The following is a 21,178-nucleotide window of genomic DNA, read 5'->3' as shown; positions in this document are numbered from 1 at the left end:
ATTAAAGAGATCTAGCATACCTTAAGACTAAGTGCGTTTCTTCCATATATCTGGCAATTTATTATGGCCAGGGTGGTCATCGCCATTATGGTGTCATAGCGTGTTGCTGCGATAGTCTTAAAGCCTTCCCCTCGTAAAACATAGGCATCTGTGTCTAGTTTTCTTATGGTTCCAATGAAAGCTAATTAAAACAAATCAAAACATAAAACTTCAGTGTAATAGGACTTTGATGGTTAAGCAATATGAGTGCTCTCACGAGAATGAGTTAGCAAAAGAATTAGCTATCCAGGTCTTCCGGAATCAATTCCTCAGATCCTTCATCCACCCAGACTGTACTTGCTCTGAATCCATCAAAGTAAAAGCTAATCAAAAATTTGAGAAACATGTTCAAGGCAATGCAGTGAAATCTGGTCATTGGAGGAGGGCCAGAGTGAGGTGTGGCAGGAGGGTGAATTAAGACATAGAGCTGCAGCTTTATCCCAGCTCACCCACCCTGCTCACCCATAAGCTTCTTTAGGTTGGGGGGTTAGGGCCATCTGAGTCATGTCTGCACATGTTACTTTCCAATGCCTTTGGCAGCTGTTTTATGTACCTTTTGGTAGGTTTAACTGTAGAGGTTACTGAACCAAGAACCAAACCCAACTCTGCCCTTCCTCTTTCCAGAATTCTCCTAGTCTGCTCACCCTGCCTATACTTCCTGCCTGACTACTATCCAATCAGCATTTTATCAAACCAGTTCAAGTAACAAATCTTTACCGTGTACAAGAGCATCATCCCACAGAGGGTTACCTGATAACGGACAGGACCAGAACTCTTTATTTAAAATCTGTTGGGTAACTCTAATACTGTTTCTGCTACTTTTCATTCATTTTGCTTTTGCATGCTTGATAATGATAAATTATTTGCCACATACTATGTCCATCAGATTGTGGGTGGACATATATGTGAGGTCCAAAATAAGGTAATACTTTAGATAGTGTCTTATAGCCCAGCCTGGCATGGAGCTCACTATGTAGCCCAGGCTGGCACTGAACTTTGAATCTTCCTGCCTCCACCTAACTAAGTGATGAGATGACGGATGTCTGCCACCACCTCTGGCAGTAGAATAAGGTAATCTTTCTTTAAATGGGTTTCATTTGTTTCTGCTAGATGACTAAAGTCTAGGCACTCAGAAGGGGGTCTGGTATGCGGTGAGAGTTGACTCTTATAACTGTATGTTAACAACCCTGTTTCGATTAGGAACACATCAGGTTCCATATTCTCAACATCCGTACAATATCTGGTCCATCATCAAAGAAGCAAGTGCTGAATAAGTGGCCGAAGGAACTGGAAATGAGGTAGGACAGACGTGTGAATTACACACCTACACAAACACTTGTATCGAGAGAAAATAATCTTATAATTTCTAAAAGGATGGTATAAACCCAGCATTTACCATTTTCAGGTGGTTTGGTAGCTTCTAACTTTGCACTCTCTGCAGCATTTTCTAGATAAAAAAGGGGGTGGGGGGAGAAGGACAACTTTTAGGTATCTTTGAGGGTGGTTTCATTATAATTATTCACCACTTAATGGACTAGGATGCACCTACCAGCACTTCCTGTCCTCCTGAAGGAGTTCAGGAATCATCTAGGCCACCCCCTAAACTACTGTATAGTCTCACATGATGACTTCTAGCCCCACCTAAGGCACTACAAGCACCTTCTCACTGATCCCTCTTTACGATTTCTGAACTTCCTGATGAGCTCTCATTAATACTATCTGGATCCAGTAGCCAGGTCGGCACCAGTATGTTTATACGGTTTAGGACGTCTGTTGTTGCTTCTAAGCCGAGGAATTAATGTCAATTTAAAAGGCGGTTCCTTCCTTCTACCCTGAAAACCCAGAGGGGAGGGAGCCATCCATCTCCTTGAATTTCTCTTCCCTTCATCTTGATGGCACCACTGCGGCAGGCCATGTTTCAGTTTTATTTACCTATTGCAATCTGTCTTGGAGGTCTTCTTGGTAAAACAGGTGACGGCAGAGTATGGAACGCCGGGAGAGCAGTAATTTTCAGTACCACCTTTTTTAATGTTGCCGTGCGGGGTGGCGGCCGTTCAGACCACTGTGGTTCAGGTACTGTGGATGAAACGCTGGGTATAGGGCTGAGCAGTGTTTCGGTTACATCCCCCAGAAGAGGAAGCTCTTGAGTATAGTCCGGAGTCTTTGGTTCAGGGCGAGAATCAATACTTGTTCTCTTAACTTTAGTAGCTATAAGCCTAGAGTAGGAATCGGGTACAGGCTTGGTAAACTGGTTGGAAAGAACTAAAAGGTTGTTAAATGATTTATCCACGAAAAGTGATTCTCTTTTGTCCTTTTTCTTGGACTTCCTTTTGGCTCTTTTCATTTTGCGTATTTTTTTCCTAAAAACTCGAGAAGATGCCGACAGGCAACTTGGAATGAACATGGAACCAACAGCACTACGTGGAATCTTCCAGCTGCGTGGGTGTGGTAAAATGTTAACCGCTCTTTGCAGTGCCTTAAATTCATGATCGAGACAGAGGCTTTGAATACTGATAGGTCTTTGTGCCTGAGAACCACATTCGTCGCTTTTCACTAAAGTGCTTTCATCCTGAGGGAGTTTTATATGGGGCTGCTCAGTTTCACTAGTGGTGGTAGCTAAACAAGAGAAGCAGGGAGGGGAAGAGTAAAATTAGCCCATAGGTATCAAGCTGTCCAAACAAAGCTGCTGAAGGCTGAGCGTCTGTCTTTCACTGCGTACCTCATTCACCTTCAAAACCCAGACCTGTTTAGCTACCGAGACTTCCGTCAAGCTGACGGGGAGACATTTTTGGGCAAACAACTGTGAAGTAAAACAGCCAAAGGACTTACAAAGGATGGAGAGCAGCTCTTGGAAGAACACAAGCCGTGAGGAAAGGTACAAGACATAAAGAGAGATTTGGGGCAGCTGTCACTCAAACTCTGGTAATATAGATGGAGAAATTGATAAGTGATTTTTGATGAAATGGTTCTTTCATCATTAGCTTTCCCCGTCTGAATTTTTTTTTTAAAGTAAGGATCAATAGTTCTTTTTAATGCCAAGTAAAAATATAAAAGCAATCTTTCAGACATAGGGACAAGCTGATATTGACTAGAAGATGTTGCATGTTTATCTCTCTACTAAGAACTCTTCTCTCTTAGGCTCAGAAACCCACGGATCTCGACTTCTTGGGCATCTCACTCCATCAGATATACCTCTACTTTCCTATGGGACAGAACGTCAAGTGTCATTTTTCTGTTGTCTCAACTGATGCAATAAATGGTGATTAACATTACATTCTAGTGAGGAGGGAATAGATTCATTATGGCAGAACTTCAGTAGGAAAGTACGTAAGTTCTCTCTCTGGCATCTCAACTGTCTGTTCTCTGTATGTTAAAACATAATCTGATTCAGAGAGAGGGACTGTGGATAACACTACTGCATCTTGTTCCCTTAATCTCCCTCTCCTTTTGGTGGCTGGAGAAGGGCATGAAATTTCCCATTTCAAACCTACTGGGTGTGCGTGTGTGTGTCGGGGAAAACTTGTGGAGAAGTCCTAGAAGTGTCTGCTGAAGGGGAAACTGATATCCCCCTAACACCTAAGGACCTCCTCTACTGATAGAGAACAGCAAAAATGTACCAGCGTCCTTCATTGTATCACTTCGCCTATGATCTTAGCTTTTCTAAAGGACTATATCCCTACTTTTCCAGTGTTTATAGAGCAGGCTGTAAATATAGGAACACAAGGCATTACAGAAACACAGGAAGGATGGTGTGGAAACGACACAACAATGGTTGTGTGGGATTTGGAGGTAATGGATATGTGGCTTTTCACATCTTCAATAGGCACCAATCAAAAATATAATAAATTTAACACTATAAAAAGCTCACAATATAAATGTTGGCATCAAAATAATACAGTCAATAAAGTCAAATGGTAGAGGAGATTCAGGAGGGAAAGACGAAGAAATATTGCTTACGATAAATACAATAGTTAATAGAGAAATACAGAGAAATATAGGAGTAATAGGATTATAAAGTTACATTATAAAAACAGCTTATCTTTAACTTTTAAAAAATGTATGTGAGGGTTTTGCCTACATGATGTGCATGCCTCGTGCCTGCAGGGACCAGAAGGGAGCATGGGAACTGTGAGCCACCATGTGGGTGCTGGGAATAGAACCCTAATCCTCTGGGAAGAGCAGCCAGTGCTCTTAACCATCTCTCCACTGTTGTGGAATATTATTTTAACATGTGTTACATTTGTTTATGCTGTAGAACATGTTTTAATGATACAAGGATGTGTTGCATTCTTTTATGACTTGCTTAACTCTTGTGAAGCTGTGATACTTTGTCTGTCTAAAACACCCAATTGGTCTAATAAAGAGCTGAACAGCCAATAGCAAGGCAGGAGAAAGGATAGATGGGGCTGGCAGACAGAGAATTATTGGGAGGAGAAATCTGCAAAGAGAAGATAGAGGAATGAGAGAAGAAAGGGCCAGCCACCCAGCTATACAACAAACCATGGAGTAAGAAGCAAAGAAAGGTATACAGAAATAGAGAAAGATAAAAGCCCAGAGGCAAAAGGCAGACAGGGAAATTTAAGAAAAGCTGGCTGGAAACAAGCCAAGCTAAGGCTGGGTGTTCATAATAAAGAATAAGTCTCTGTGTGTGATTATTTGGGAGCTAGGTGGCAGGCCCCTCAAAAGAGTAAAGAGCCAAAGAGCCAAAACACCAATTACATTCCAGCGCCCAAACTGGCTCATCCTTATGGTACTTATGACAAGGCGAATTTACATTTGCTCACGATTTTTATCTCTATCATACCTGACAGAAACTAACAGAAGAAGATAAGCGGAGTCTGGCTTTGTTAACTATTTTATCACTAGTCCCCAGTACTGTGCTTAAGAAATACAGCCAATCGTCATTATTTGTGAACTCTTAACAAATGCTCAATTTCCTTATACCGAGCTCCAAGGTTCCTTCAAGTCTCTGCTGTCGGCATTTTCATCCACCACTCAACATATAATCCTGTGGCTCTATCTATGTTCTGCTTTTAGGGGCATGGTATTTAAATACACATTAAATCTTTAAACACATAGAATGTATTCTTGATTTGTTAACATGGACCTCACAGCCAAGAACACTCACACATCAGGGAAGTTCATTTGACACGTGCTCCCTGCTAAGCACATCACAACTCTCTTGTGCTTAGATTGGGCTTCAGCACTCCACTTACAGAAATCATGGGAGGCGGTGGCGGAGGCACAAAAATTCAAGAAACATGCAATTAAGTAGACTGGAAAAGGAGCAGTTGTTTATATTATGGGAGCTCAAACAGAAAGGCAGAGGAAGACCTCTTCCATCCAGCTGGGTGCATGTGTGTTAGATAACTTGTATTTTCGTTTACCTAAATACACACTCCAATGAATATTCATAAAAGAGCTACTGATTTGAAGGTTTCAAATACATTTTAGCAATAAGTAAATTCACACTTAACACATCCGCCAATGAGGACCCATCAATGAGCATACCTATAGAATTAATCATCGGTTGTTGTCACCTCACTACAAACATTTTAAGTTATGGTTATTAATAACTGTTTTTATTGTGAATTATATAAAGCAAGGAATTTCTATGAAAAAACACACCAAGGTTAATATACATATCTGTACATACCTGTAGGAAATTTCTTCTTACATGAAGGCAACTTAGGGAGCTTTGGAGGCAACGGTCTTCGAAGAAGTAGGGTGTGCTGCTGCTGTGTCTTTAGGGAATAACAATCTCCCCTTCTCATAGCTGTTGGTTAAGTGGGAACTGAAGTTTCTGAGAATGAGCTGTTGCCGAAAGGCAGTGGTTATCCCTTAGAAAATGTCCTGACAGAAACCATCCTGTGCTGGTACCATACTGAGTTCGAGTAAGAGAAAGAGAGGAAGAGAATAATCATTCAAAACTTATTTGTGAAGCATTGATGGTTTTTAAAAATTACATATATTATAATACAGGCTTAAGCATGCGGCTCAAGAGAGGTAGAGGAGTACTCAGAAGGTTCAATGCTTTCTTTCTGTACTGGATATTGAAGCTACGGTCTCCCTCATGCCAGGCAAGGTCTCTCCCCTGGGGCCAAAACTCCCAGCTCTCAAACTTATTTAAAATTTCAGATTAATGAGCAAGAAGTTGGGGAATGCACTTGTAAGCTCAACACTTACTTGAAAGACTGAGCTGAAGGAACAGTCTGGGCTACATGGGGAGGAGAGGCTCTTTTAAAAGTTTAGATTAATAATTAATATAAATAAAACATATGCTATTATTAATCAGGACCATGCTAACATTTCCCGTGTGCATATGAAATTCAATTAGCCAACGCAATTTTCGGTCAGTAAATGGTGACCCCCCCCCAAATGTAAACAAGACATTTCATTCGCTACCTCCCAAATAGTATCAGTATAGACTTAGAAGGTCAAAAGAAAATGTGAAGGATCCTTCTGTTGTAAAAGCCTCCGAAGTCCCAGAGTATCTAACCACTCACAAACTGTTTTCTTGTATGACAACGACTTGCTTTAACTTTCAGCCGACATAATTTGTCCATAATTATGCAATCCAAAAATAAGATAGGCTTTAATACAATGAGATGTCCCTTAAAAGGTGGGAAATCCCAGTTAATACTGAAATAACGACACAAGATGCACACACCCCCACTCCACCCCACCCCCAAATGCGCCTTTGTTTGCAGGGCAACCTCAAAAAGTGCCTGGCACCAGCTGCCCCGCGGCCCGCCTGGCAGGAGAACCCTGGAGCGGTGCAGAGGAGCGGTTTACCCGCGAAAAGGTAACTGCAGGCCGGCGCTCGCTCCGGGGCTGTGGGCTGGCAGCGCGTGCTCGCCCCAAGTTTCCTTCGCTAGTTCCTGAGGAGACAACCCCTCCCCCGCCCTGCAGAGGCGGGCTCCTACGGGACCCTGCTTCCAATCAAACAGACCCGCTTTCCCACATTCATCTCCTTTGCCCCGAGGAGTCCTGGCTGTCAGTGACCGGCTAGTGAGGTCTCCAGTTAGGTCTTGAGGTTTCTGCAGGATGCTGCTCCATTAGCAGCATCCCAGGCGTTAATACAGCCTGGCCCGACCAACCAGGAGTCTGCCACAGGCGGGTGGGAAGCGCAGGCGCACGAGGGCTGGGCGCGCCAGGGACGAGGGGCGGTGCCCGCGAGGTCACGCCCACCGACCCGCCCACTGGCTCCACCCACTGACTCCGCAGGCCCGGGGCCAGTGCCCCCAATTTCTGCAGCGGGCAGCGCAGGATGCCGGCAGGCTGAGGCGGTGGAGCTGAAGGAGCGGCTCCACGTGCAAGCTGCTGTCCGGAAGGTTGTGGTGACAATTGTAATTACTCTTCTTACTCTTTAAAAACAGTGGCCACTATTATTCACTTACTTTTCTCCATGACATGACCCGGGTGTCTGGAGTCTGGACTGGCATTTTCTAATAACGCTACATTTTTAGGCAACTGGCCACCGTTGCTCATTTTGCAGTCAAGCCCTCGTCTCCAAAGCGCACGTTCTGCTTTCTTTCTTGTCTCTTGGGTGCAACCTGTTTTGTCTTTCTGCGCCTTTAAAGTTCCTGGTGGGAGTGGGGTTGTGGGGGAATGGGCGCTTTAGGCAGCGGTTTAGGAGTGTTTTAAAGGATACCCAGGTCTCACTGTCACAGTGGTTGGCTATAATTACCGTGTTGATGCTGTTTCTGTCGTGGTGTCAGTGAATCTGCGTGTTCGGGGCTAGATATATTGTGCGTGTTTGCCTGTATGTGCATGCTTCTCTAGAGACTGGAGATCGCAAACTGGAAAGAACCTACTTCAGAGATGGGAAAATCCAGCTGAGAATTGAAGTGAGGGGCACTTGCTTCCAGGCGTCTCCCTTATACCTTTTTCCTCTTAAGTAAGGGCGTGGGGAGTTTAGTAGCACGTTGGGAAATTAGAGACTTCCAGATTCATTTACTAACCGAGTCTTCCTTTTTCTCCTTAGGAGCGAGCGTATATTTTGAAATAATGGGAAAAAAATTGTAATCAAAAAAAGAGCCTGGGTAATACTGTACAAATCGTTGTCCTGTGTTAGCATGGGGTTTTGTCATGTAGATTACTTTGTTCTAAACTAGGCGCCCTCCCCAAACCATGGATTTAGTCCACTTTTGCCTGTGTCTGCATCAGATTGACAAGAAGGACAAGAAGCAGACAGAAAGGCAAAGCTGGTGGCCAGGTTTGTCTCAAGTAATGTACATTGTGCACATTTTGTAAACGTCAGAGATGTTTCTGTTTTTAAGGACAGAGATGTGTGGGCCAATCTCTGAAGCTGGTTCTGTACTCTTAAAAGCTGAGACCTGCTGGGATTCAGTTTCGCTGACTGATGCTCCGCTTCTCAAATGTATGCTTAGTTTTGCATAGTCAAAAATCAAGGCAAGTGCATTTGTTAATTTGAAAAAAAAAAATGCTTTGTCATTCCTTGCAGATTTCTTCTGGCAACTACCAGGACAGAACCTAGGACAGTTGAATATGTAACCTCCGAAGTTGTAAACATTTTGTCTTCTGTAACTATTACTACCACCTAGCTCCAACTACTTAGGGAAATGAGATAGTAATGAAAGTTAAATCTCTGGGTTGATTGTCACCTACGCCCATGTCCGCGCCTCTCCCACATCCTGCCTGTTTGTCCACGGGAATGGTATATATGCAGGAGCGGTTTTTGAAAGCCCACATTTCCTTCAGTTTGGATTACTTTAGCACTTCCTGTATTTAATTTGTTATTTGTTATTTTGAAAGTACAGCCATCTCACTCTTCCTACTCACTTTTTTTTGGTGGGGGAGGGGGATGTTTTAAATACTGTTTTGTCTCCTGGAAATGAGGCTGCACCCTCTTTGGTTTGAAGGCTCCACTTCACCCGATGGCCAGCTGACTTGTCCCCTCAGCTTTGCCACTTGGCAGAACCTCAGCTTGTCGGCTTGTGCTCTGTTGGTGGATTGTGTGAAGGCAGCTAAGTTCATGGAGAGCACCAAGGCTATAGGAACCCTGCATCATTTTTTTTTAATGCTGCTAAAATGAGCTAAGAGCCTTACGCAGAAGCAGAGACTCGAGCACCCCACAGATAACGCTATTGATTGTCCCAAGGATAGAGCATGCCCAGAGAACCTCGGATTTGCCGTTGGTGAAAGGATGCCACTGTTGGATGGTGGGAAATGTGTCCTAGCGATCTTCATTATTTCACATAGACCTTTCTTTGATGGATTGATTGATTTTCCTTTAAAACAGAACAGAAGTTTGCTAAACAGTTTGGCCAGTATAGATCTAAGCTAACATCTTAGAAATAACTGGAGATACTTTGGTTCCTTTGCTTGGGTTATTTTTAAAGGTTCCTTTAGAGAAAGAATAGTTATTTTCGAGAACACATCGATTCAGTAATGAGCCCTAAGGGCACTGCAATGCTTTTGAGAAAAAGATGTTTTTCTTGGCCTGAGTTTACAGCTGTTGGTATTATATTAGCTGTGCATACTGAGAGTGTGTTTCATCTCTACCAGTCACTACTGTGTGGCTTTAAGGACATATTTACGTCAGAAGTCCTCCTGCTCTACTGGAGGGTGGGCTTGTATTTTCTCAAATGCAGATACAGCCTTTTGGAAGAAGCAGCCACTGTCCTTATCGCCTGTGTCGGTTCAAAGACCAGAGCCTCCCTCTGCTTTTCGTTATTGGGGCCACCTGTTTCCTTTTCTCTCTCAAGATGGATGCTGCTTCCTTTCCTTTGTTTGAGTCAGAGATCCTGGGATTCAAAGCAAAAGAAAAACATTGCCAACAAGGAAATGTCATGGGATCCACATTGTGGAGTTAAGAAACAGTTCAAGTGTGTGAAAGAACAATGCCTGTCTGTCCTTAACACTGTGTTTATGAATTCAGCCATTTGTTCAGGATCCATGAGATGCCCACCCTGCACATGTTGTCTTGCTAGTCACTAGGCCTTAACTTCATTGATAAAATATTATTTGGGGCTTTGTAATTTCAACTACATAAATGAAATTTTAGATTATTCCCAAAGCATTACTTATCTCTAACTACTTGAACCAGTCTTTCTCTTTTGCTCTGGTGATGTGTTCTGTTGCTTGGATAGAGTAGTATTACTCAAACTTTCCCACAACTTAGGAAGAATTTGTGTTACCTGGCTGCACTGGTCATTTTTCATTGTAGACTAATAAATGGTCTGCAACTATACAATATCAGAAATGTTTTTGCACCAAAAAAGTTAAGTCTTTCCTTTGTTATGTTGACCGAGGTCACTGTCCTGCATGCTCTGAGTCCTGTCCTTCACTACATGGAAAGCCCTGCTGTGCTGGTTTTATTTGGTGTTTTATCTTTCTCTGCCACGCCTCCTGGCTGAGGATTCTAGTTTGCACATCACAGTCAATGAAAGGCAGTGTAGTGTAGCTTTTCTCTGTTGGCTTTGAATCTTCCCGCTGCCATTTGTTAGGTTGGTTTTCAGGCTCAGTGCAGGGTCTCTAAGTCCCTGCAGTTTCTACACCTGCAAAACTGGGGGACTTGGGAGAATTGAGACATCCGTATGCCTGTATGCATGAACCTCATCACTTCTGCTGAGCTAGTACCTGTGGCATTTGGAAATGCTTTATAATGATTTCACTGTAGTATCAGGAGCAGCTTGTCCTCTTTGCTTCTCAAATCGATTATTCTGCTTGATTCTCGCCGTCTGCATTGGACATATGCTTTATTTGTAAGTGTATTAAACTACAGGTTGTACAAAGGCTGTGATAATGGTGGAGATGGGCAGAGACTGAGTGGACATCCAGGGACATGTGGTATTCTGTGTTGAGGACCTTCAGGTCTTCTGCCTCAGCTGGACAACTGCAGCTGTAGCCTCTCTCTCTCTCTCTCTCTCTCTCTCTCTCTCTCTCTCTCTCTCTCTCTCTCTCTCTCTCTCTGTCATGACCACTCAGTTGGCAGTGATGTCACAGTTCTCCTGGATTTCCACTTCTATAATGCACTCACGTCAGAATTTTTTTTCCCCTCAGAACTGACACTAATGAATGTTCTAGGATACTGCTTCTCCACATACCTCGTGACAACCTTCCTTGCTGATACAAGAAGGCTCCTTCCTTTCCCCTGCCAGTCCTTCCAGGTGAGGTAATTCCCAGCAGAGGAAGAGGCATGGTATCCAGGAGCCTGGGGGAAAGAGCTGGGCTTGTCTTCTTCCCTTCCCTGCACTTCCCTCCGCTGTCTGGAGTTTACCACAGTAGGCTCTGCCCTCAAGAGTAGATTCTGTGGCTGTGGAGCTTTGCTTACAACCCATCAAACTGCATCATCTGTGCCTTGAGACTTAGTCTGTGCCACCAGGTTTACACTGGCGTCATGGAAACCTTGTCTGGCCATTGCTGAAAGGGTACCTCCCTCTGGTACGTTCCAGAACTCTCTCTACACACACCATTTCTTCCCAACCCACTTGGAACCAGATCCTGATGGGATAGCTGTGGGGCACTGCTGCTCTCAATAGATGCAGAAACACGGAATGGTCTCTTCTTACTCAGCCCCGACTCCATACCTGGACTTAACGCATTACAGAGATCACATCCAGGGGATTTGTCCTGGGGCGTATCGCTTTGCACAGGTCTTACTGGGAAGAAGAAAAGCCCCTCCTCTACACTTGCTCAGTACAGGTGTTTGCATTGCGTGCTAGGGAGTCGCTTGATGTGTTCAGTGAAGACTTAAAATATATAAAGAAGAAAAAATAGCAGTAACAGGGCCATTGGTGACCCTGGCATTTGGAAAGGACCAAGAGAATGTCCTGCAGCAGTGGGAAGTAGAACCAGGGAGTTAATATCCAGCTTGGCTCCATTAATAGAAATTATTTAGTTAGGGACAGGAAGGACCGGTTTTACTAATCTTGTGCTGTGAGCTGTTGTGATCTTAAAGCCATTCCTGAGGACAAGATTTGGCCCAGAGTGCTTCTCAGAAAGTGTGTTTCCCTTGTTTGTATCTATTTCCATAGGGAAAAGAGTTTTCCAGGAGAGGGGTCTTGGGTAACGCAGAGAGACATTAGCCTGATGGGGCTTTGAAAGCTTCAAGAGCTTCCTCTGGTGGAGGCTGGGATTTGTAAATGAGCTGCGGCGAGGCTGTGGCTAAAGGAATAAGGACACTTAAAGGAAAGGAATCCAGAGGAAGTGGACTGGAGGCCCCGTCTCCGGTGTGAACCGGACGATAGACTTCTCTCAAGTGACCTCCGCCCCGCAGAGACAAATGCACTTTGATTCCAGGTATCTTGTTTATGTCTCTGACGTAGGAGGGGTTTGTGGAAGACAGGATGAAGCAAGGGAAGCGGGGTTCTTTCTCTCTCGGGAGCCACATGGACTTAGTAGCCAGGTGCAGGCTCGAGATCTTGCCTCCTGAAGGGGGGGAACGGAGTGGATTTGCGGTTCAGTCTGAACAGAGGGTGTGTTTCTCACATCTGCACTCCTGAAGTTCACATGAGGAATATTACTGAGCACAGTGCTCCCTTCTGCCTCCACAAAAAGGTGTGGGAGAGTAAGTGGGAACTGTCTGTCATCTGCGTTGTCTAGAAAGCTCCAAGCAGCTGCGGTTGCTTAACCTCTGTGACCCTGTTTTCTTGCCTCTAAGAGATCTTCCCTATTCACATCCTATGATTCTGTCAGTAATTTCTACCCAAACAATCCTTAATCAGTTACAGTGTAGGTGAATAATGGTTGAATTTGTTGGAATTTTTTATTTTAAAGACATTTGTATTCCAACATCATGGAATTCCTAATGTTGGAATACAAATACAATTGAATCTCTATTCAATTTTCAAGGGCTATGCTGGGTGATTTTATGTATTAAATAATATCTATCAAATTTTGGTGTATGGAAGCCTTCACACTGGGCATTGACATGATTTAGTGGCAAAGCCAGGTTTACATTTTGTAGATTTTGATCAGCCCCCTTCTCCAACTTTCTTGATTTTTAATTGCTAATTAATTTTGCTTGTTGGGGAAACCAGAACTTGAACATGCAGAAAATAAAAGTTTTCTTCATCTTCTTCCCAATCCCCAATGTTTGGTATGAAACATTCCAGCAGATACATAGGTATGTGTAGGTATACATACACATGTGTGTATATAAATATCATATAAATAATGTGATAAGATCACCACTTTGTCAGTTCAAGGTTTTATCTTGAAGTTTTCTCAGGCATCATAAAGTACAAATCATCTCATGCTTTCAATACCAGCTTTCATTTTATAGGCTAAGCACCTTGATCAGTGGTTCTCAACCTGCTGGTCTCGACCCCCACGGGGGAGGGTTTCTTGTCAGACATCCTGCACATAGATATTTACATTACTTTAACCAATGCTGGGAATTAACCAAAATCTTAATTTTCGTTGCTGTGATATGAGTAAGAGAGGATGGCAGAGGCCTGAAAATGAGCCGCCATCTTCCCCTCCAAGAGAGGACTTATAGTGTGAAGCATCTCCACCCAGCAGCAATATGTTCTGTTTTATGAGCACATATCTGTTGTTGTTATTGTTGTTGTTTGTTTTTTAACTCTTCTGGGGGCCGACATCCAGCTCCCAGATGAATACACAGAGACTTATTCTTACTTATGAATACTTGGCCTTAGCTTGGCTTATTTCTAGCCAGCTTTTCTTAACTTAAATTACCCCATCTACTTTTCACTTCTGGGCTTTAACCTTTCTCTATTCTATATACCTTTCTTTCTTTCTTACTCCATAGCTGGCTGTGTGGCTGGGATGGCTGGGATGGCTGGGATGGCTGGCCCCTGGCATCATCTTCTCCTCCTTCTTTTCTCGCTTCTCCCTTCTCTTTCTCCTCCTATTTATTCTCTCTGCCTGTCAGCCCCACCTATCTCTCCTGCCTAGCTATTGGCCGTTCAACTCTTTATTAGACCAGTCAGGTGTTTTAGGCAGGCAAAGTAACACAGCCTTACAGAGTTAAACAAATGCAACATAAAAGAATGCAACACATCTTTGCATCATTAAACAAATGCCATGAGAAAACCAGTGTATTGCTGGGCAGTGGTGGCTCACTCCTTTAATCCCAGCACTTGGGAGGCAGAGCCAGGTGGATCTCTGTGAGTTCGAGGCCAGCCTGGGCTACCAAGTGAGTCCCAGGAAAGGCACAAAGCTACACAGAGAAACCCTGTCTCAAAAAACCAAAAAAAAAAAAAAAAAAAAAAAAAAGAAAGAAAGAAAGAAAGAAAACCAGTGTATGATATACTGTCCAAGCACACATTCCTGAGTGTATAGTAACAGTGTTCACCATTGATAAGAAGCTTACTGAAGCCTTGAATAGGGAGAATGTGAGAAGCCTGAGAATGTGTTCTCCAAAAAGATCTTAGTGTGAGACCCATGTTACACCCAGCATCAACACATTGTGTTTCATAAGCACACTTTTCTTAGTGCTTATTAATGCTGTGTTTACAGTGTGACAAGAAGCTTGTATGAGCCTTGGCTTAGGGCAGACTGTCAGCAGAACCTTATTTTAGTTAACATGGTACTTGATTGATAACAGATTTAAACACCCTTTACTGAACGTGTTTTGTTGTAAATGGCTTGTCCTGGTGACTTGCCCACTTTTACATTGTAGTATGTATTATATCCAGTAGACATTTTCAGAGATATTATACATTATGGATACCTAAAATGCCTAGTTTTCCTACTTAGCAAAATTTCTGTGTGGTTTAAGATGAGATCTATGGGTCCTGAAGTTTGAAATGCTGACACCACTGTTTACTAATTATATAACTTTAAGTTATTCAGCACTGTAAGCCTTATCTTTCACATCTATAAAACTGTGACACAATGGAATTATTCTACACAAAGCTGTGAAAACTAGATGAGATTTTACCAGAATGGATTGCTACAGCGGCTGGTGCATTGGAAATGCTCATTGGGGCCTGAAGAGATGGCTCAAGGCATAAAGGGCTGGCTGTGCTGGAAGTGAGGAGCACCCAGCTTGTGAAAGTGTTTGGGTGTGCATCTACTACTTCAGTGCTTGGAGGGAAGAGACAAGCAGATCTTGGGGACTTGCTGGCCTACTAACCTAACTAAACCAGTAAGCTCCCAGTTCAGTGAAACATCCTGTCTCATAACACTAAAATCAAGATTGATAGAAGAAGACAGCAGAAGTCAACCTCTTGCCTCTGTATACTCACGCATGGGCACCAGCACGTGCAACTAACCACATATGCATAGCACACACACACACACACACACACACACACACACACACACACACACACCATGCTTGTGTGCATGCACACTAAAAAAAATCTAGGAAAAGAATGAAAATAGTAAATATCAATCTTTTTTCTCAACAATTCAAAAGGAAGTGCCACATTCATTGTGGTTGTATTACATACGGAGATCTTGTTGCTAAATCACATGAAAATAGCACATTAACTGGAGGTGAAGTTATGGCCATCCACAGGGATGTCTGACTTGGATGTGGACTCTCTCAGGAGGTGGTACTAGTGTTGTCCTATTCCCATACAAAGGAGAGATGAGCTCTGTGGTCTGCCACAGTCAGAGAACTGAGAAAGAAACACCCACATAAAGTGGACTGTCTTCAAGTAGAAGTCCTTATCCTAAAACAGAGACAAGACGATGCTCAGCATTGATAGGATGGCTGCAAAGGAAGCTGCCCGCAAAGCTGGGCAAACAGTAATAACACTGGACAAAGTTGACTCCCAGGGATGAGATGCCCATATGAGACTATCAGCAGCTAACAGAATGACTTCCAAATATAGCAAAACTTGACAACATTACAAGGAAATATTGCTAAGTCCATCTCTAAAAGAGGACTTTTGTTGTTGTTGCTGTTGCTGATGCTGCTGCTCCTGCTGTTAAGCGTGTCTCAGAAAATAAAAGGTCAAAGGAATGGGGAATTACTGGGGCAATAGAATTTCTAATAACTCAGCTAATGATTTGATTTGAGAGGCATATGTTTATACTTGTGTCCACTAAATAGTGACCACACATCCTCTTCAGTAAATATGAAATATTTATCAAGCTGGGTAAGTACTTAGGCATGGAGTTAATCTATATGAATTGCAAAGGAAAATCAACCAAGTACCCAGATTTGCCTGGGGAAGAGTCTCGGTAGAGGAAGCTGGAAATGAAACTGTGGAAGGAACTTGAACATTTGTGTACTGGCAAGCAGGGGGAATCTGTGATCTGTGTCCATGCAAAAAAACTCAGCTCTCACTTAAGAGGGATAAGAGAGAGTTGACTTTGTAACCAAAATGAGTGACTACAGCCCACCCAGAGCATGGATTTAAGTTTCCCCAAATTACATGTTCCAATGTGAAAACAATGTCTTGAAGTTTTATAGCAACAGAACAAAGAACGCCACAAATCAAGACACTTTTCAAATACATTGGTGGAAACATCAGAGGTGGGTTCCAGCCAAGCAGAGAAATCTCAGCTGTGGGCTCCAGATGTTATCTGATAATATTCTTAGCTCTTTGATGTTTGGGACCTAGATTTTGGTAAGTTAAATCATTCCAAAAGGGTTTTTATCTACTACCCACAGAATGTTAGGTACGATTTTATCTGTCAGTCACAGGATGTTAGGTCCACCACAGAAGTGGGCAAAGAATGGCTACTTAGTCAGAGATAACCTGCCATTAAGCTCTCGACCTACAACATACCAACCTCTCCATGTGCCCAAGGTCTAATCAGTCCACCAGCCTTTGCAGACACAGCTGCTTTCTTCCAGAATTCTCATTCAAAGTTGACTCTGTTAGACAAGTCTCACATTGTGTGCAGGTGGGGACCGGCACATGTGTTACTTTTTACATAGTGTGGTGTGTCTGACATAACGAGAAAGGCTCAGTCCTAGGATCTGATGTAGATGAGGCTGAGTAGCAGGCAGGACAGAAGTCTTCAGGAGAGAGGAATAAATAGCTAGCAAAGCCATTAAGAGAGAAACTTCTAGATTGTATCAAAACTCTTAGCCATCATGATCCAGATCTGATTTTTTTTCCATTTCTTTTGTCCTCTGTATCTGGCATAACTTTCACATGTGGTATATAGCGTGACAGCTAGTTTTATGTCAACTTGACACAAGCTAGAATCACTTTGGAAGAAGGAACCTCAGATGAGAAAATGCCCCACCAGATTGGCCTGCGGGCAAGTCTATATGACATTTTTCCTTCTATTAAAAATAGATTCTTTTCTCCTATAATATATCCTGATTACAGTTTCCCTTCCCCCTACTCCTCCCAGTTGCTCCCTATCTCCCCTCCCATCTGGATCCACTTCCTTTCTGCCTCTCATTAGAAAGAACAGGCTTCTAAGAAATAACAACAAAACATAACAAAATAAAATATAAGAAGTTAAAAATAAAGCCTCTCACATTAAAGTTGGACAAGGCAAATAAGAAAGAGAGAGAGAGAGAGAGAGAGAGAGAGAGAGAGAGGGAGGGAGGGAGGGAGGGAGGGAGGGAGGGAGGAAGGAAGGAAGGAAGGAAGGAAGGAAGGAAGGAAAACAAAAAGAACCCAAGAGAAGGCACCAGAATCAGAGACCAACTTGTTTCCCCCATTCAGGATTCCTGTAAAAATACTAAACTGAAAGCAGTGATTTATATACAAAGGACCTGGTATAGACTCATGCTGGCCCTGTGCATTCAGAGCTGTGTGTTCCAAGGTGTCTCTGCATAATGTCTGGTTGTGGGTCTCTGTATTTGTTTCCATCTACTGCAAGAGGAAGCTTCTCTGATGATGGCTGAATAAGGCACTGATCTATGAGTATAGTAGACTATCATTAGGGGTCATTCTATTGCCCCTCCTTTTTTAGACCAGTAGTATTTGGTTTTATCTTAGGTCTCTGGGCTACCTAGTCTCTGGTTCTTGGTCACCCAAGCAGTATTGGGTATGGGTTCCTGAACATCTTGTGGAGTGGACCTTAAGTCACATCAGACTTTGATTAATTATTCCCACAAGCTTTGGCCACCATTGCCCTAGCGTATTTTGCAGGCAGGACAGATTGTAAATCTAAAGCTTTGTGACTGGGTTGGTGTTTACCTTTCTCTTTTCTCAGCCTGTACTGAAGACACTAGAACACAGGGGTAAAGGTTGTAGGTAGGCACCAGCTGGACTTCTCTGTGTTGAATGATTTGTGTGGGTGTTGTCTCCAGCAATGGGGCCTTGCTGTCAACCTGTTCTCTTGGCAACACCTGGATTGTTTGGGGATTTCCATGGGATCTCTTTGGCCAAGAACTTGATTGGATGTAACCCAGTCCTGGGACTAGAAGCTTTGTTTGGTGACAGGATGGCCAGTTGCGACTCCATCTCCTCCATTGTTTGGAGACCCCATTAAGATCACCTTCATATATTTTAGCAAGTTTCCACTGCACCAGCTTTCCATATCACCTTTCAAATGCTCCTCAGTCTTAGTTGTTTATCCCTGCATTCTCTACTTGAACCTTAAATCCTCTGCCCCTCCTCACCTGATCCTCACATTCTCCCACCCCCAATCCACCCATAAAAATCTATTGTATTTCTCCCTCCTAGGGAGATCTATGTGCCTCCCACCACAGCCTCTTCCCCATGTCTGACCTCTCTGGGTCTTTGGATTGTAGCTTGATTATCATTTATTTAATGGCTGATATCCATATATAAGAAAATATATACCATATTTATCTTTCTGAGTCTGTGTTACCTCACTCAGGATCATTTTTTTTCAAGTTCCATCCATTTGCCTGTAAATTTCATGGTGTCATTTTTTAAACAGTTGAGAAATACTCCATTGTGTCAATGTACCACACTTTCTTTATCCATTCTTTGGTTGAGGGCCATCTAGGTTGTTTCCAGTCTCTGGCTATTATGAATGGAGCAGCAATGAACACAGTTGAGCAAGTGTCCTTGTGATAGGGTAATGCATCCTTTGGGGTATGCCCAAGAGTGTTACAGCTAGATCTTGAGGTAGATCAATTCCCATCTTTCTGAGGAACCACCACATTGAATTCCAGAGTGGCTGTACAAGTTTTCACCCACCAGCAATGGGGGAGTGTTCCTCTTACTCCACATCCTCGCCAGCGTGAGCTGTCACTGCCTTACTGATCTTAGCCATTCTGAAACGTATAAGACAGAATCTCAAAGTAGCTTTAATTTGTGTTTCTTTGATGGCTAAGGATGTTGAGCTTTTCTCTGAATGTTTAGGATACGTTCTTGGTTGATGACTGATGTGGGAGGGCCCAGACCCCTGTGGGCAGTGCCACCCCTGGGCTGGTGGTCCTGGGTGGTATAAGAAGTCTGGTTGAGGAAGCCATGGGGAACAAGCCATTATGCAGCAGTCCTTCATGGCTTCTGCGTTAGTTCTTGTCTCTAGGTTACTGCCCTGCGTGGGATCCTGCCTTCTTCTCTCAGTGATGGCCTGTGATCTGAGAGTTGTAAGCTGGAATAAACTCCTTCCTCCCCAAACTGATTTTGGTATCAGTGTTTTATCACAGAAATCAAAATTCTTCTTTTTTTTTTTAAGATTTACTTATTTACTTATTTATTATTTATTTTAAGATTTACTTATTTATTATGTATACAATTTCTGCCTGCATGTGTGCCTGCAGGCCAGAAGAGGGCACCAGATCTCATTATAGATGGTTGTGAGCCACCATGTGGTTGCTGGGAATTGAACTCAGAACCTTTGGAAGAGCAGCCAGTGTTCTTAACCTCTAAGCCATCTCTCCAGCCCCCCCCCCCGCAGAAATCAAAATTCTAAGACATATAGTATTATCCATTTCCTTTTTACTAGCAAAATACAACTATTATTTAATTAATTTTAAAATCCTGGCAAACTACTGTATGACACCTTAAATATTAATCAAAAACATTAGTATTTAAGGTATAAACACCATAAATGTTGTTTTATTAGAGATTGATACTTCCTGTATAATTTGGATAAGAACATTTAGCCTAAATTTTTCACTATGTCTAGCAAAGCAAATGGAATTAAAGATACTTTGTTAAGGATGGGCATGTTATAGAATGCTTGACAGGACTGAAGTTGTTTTATTGTAACATTTTAAACATTAATAAAAAATATGTATGTTTCCATACATATGTATATATGGAAAAATTTATTTGTTTTAGTTATAAGAATTTGGATTTAAAATGCAGATAACCCAAAGTGGAGTTTCATTTGAAAGACTTAAGATAAGTTTTTGTCAATTTAAAAACTTGATTTATTAATCCAAATTAAATAATGAGAAAAAAATCTTTTTATAAAAACAGTGAAAATACTTGAATCTTTCAAACATGAAAAATAATTTTGAGTAAGGTGAGGGTTCTGGGTAACAAACAATCATAATAAAAAAATTAATAAACGAGAATAATATTCTCATTTATAACTTCATTAAAACCAAGATTATCATTATTTTATCATTTAGGGATGCACCAAGGAAAATATTTAATGCCATAAGCAAATTTTCAAACATCTAGTTATCTATAAAAGGATTTAAGAAACACACACACACAAAGGATGGGCACCTGTGGCACTTGCTTATCCATGGGGTCTCAGAGGGGTAGCACCCGGCATTTCTGAAACCCACCTGAGTGTGCTCCAGATGAAGCTGGTGTGCTCGATGTGAGACTTGTGGTCAGCAGTCCAGGAGTGGGTTAGAAGGACCCGGACACGGTCTTTTCCCTCCAATCAGCAGAGAATCTTCCATGTAATGTGTGTTTTCTTGTATTTATATACATATGCGCATGCACACAAAGCATATCTAAAAGCAGAGGTACGTCATCCTTTTAATCCTTGAACACAGAGGTTGGCACTTCAGCAGTTATCTGATGGGGAAAACTGCACCTGGTGCTGGAATAATTGTCTCTTAAAATTGATTTCTATCCTCAAGCAGTAGGGGACATGTTGTAGAACCAGAACTAAGATAAAGATCAAGGAGCTCTTGGCCAGAACTGTATAATTACGTGTATCTTGCTGTTTAAAAACAAAACTTTTAAAAAAAAATTTAAAAGCTCATGTAAATTGTCTTAAAGAAAGAAAAGCTCTAAGACCGTTACCCATCACTCCTTGTTTTATTTAAGTGGTCATGTTGATTAAATCCTCTCTTTGTCTTTTGCTATTATTTTGACCCTTTAATTTGTGGCTTGGAAAT

At 42.4% G+C, this 21,178-nt stretch overlaps 2 protein-coding genes across 5 annotated transcripts in view; one reads left to right on the top strand and one right to left on the bottom strand.

The window, feature by feature from the left end:
- Lrrc63 (leucine rich repeat containing 63) overlaps positions 1–7,173 on the bottom strand; it is a 36,715-nt gene extending 29,542 nt beyond the window's left edge. The window contains exons 1-5 of one of the 3 annotated variants that reach the window (XM_037208387.1): positions 6,756–7,173; positions 5,696–5,923; positions 1,972–2,655; positions 1,436–1,486; positions 21–181 (exon numbers count right to left, since the gene is read on the bottom strand). In XM_037208387.1, the coding sequence (XP_037064282.1) occupies positions 21–181; positions 1,436–1,486; positions 1,972–2,655; positions 5,696–5,813 (1,014 nt within the window). In that variant the 5' untranslated portion in view covers positions 5,814–5,923; positions 6,756–7,173. Of the gene's footprint in view, positions 1–20; positions 182–1,435; positions 1,487–1,971; positions 2,656–5,695; positions 5,924–6,444; positions 6,735–6,755 lie in introns of those variants that run through there. The other 2 variants (XM_037208388.1, XM_037208389.1) reach the window with 2 other exon arrangements.
- Positions 7,174–7,310: 137 nt separating this feature from the next.
- The window catches only part of Lcp1 (lymphocyte cytosolic protein 1), a 93,104-nt gene continuing 79,236 nt past the window's right edge, over positions 7,311–21,178 (top strand). Inside the window, exon 1 of one of the 2 annotated variants that reach the window (XM_028878161.2) lies at positions 7,311–7,388. The gene's annotated coding sequence lies outside the window, so the exon portion shown is untranslated. The remainder of the gene's footprint in view (positions 7,389–21,178) is intronic. The other variant, XM_037208385.1, reaches the window with a different exon arrangement.

This window comes from Peromyscus leucopus, chromosome 9, assembly GCF_004664715.2.
Source record: "Peromyscus leucopus breed LL Stock chromosome 9, UCI_PerLeu_2.1, whole genome shotgun sequence".
Lineage (NCBI taxonomy): Eukaryota > Metazoa > Chordata > Mammalia > Rodentia > Cricetidae > Peromyscus > Peromyscus leucopus.
This window is presented reverse-complemented; position numbering and strand designations above follow the sequence as displayed.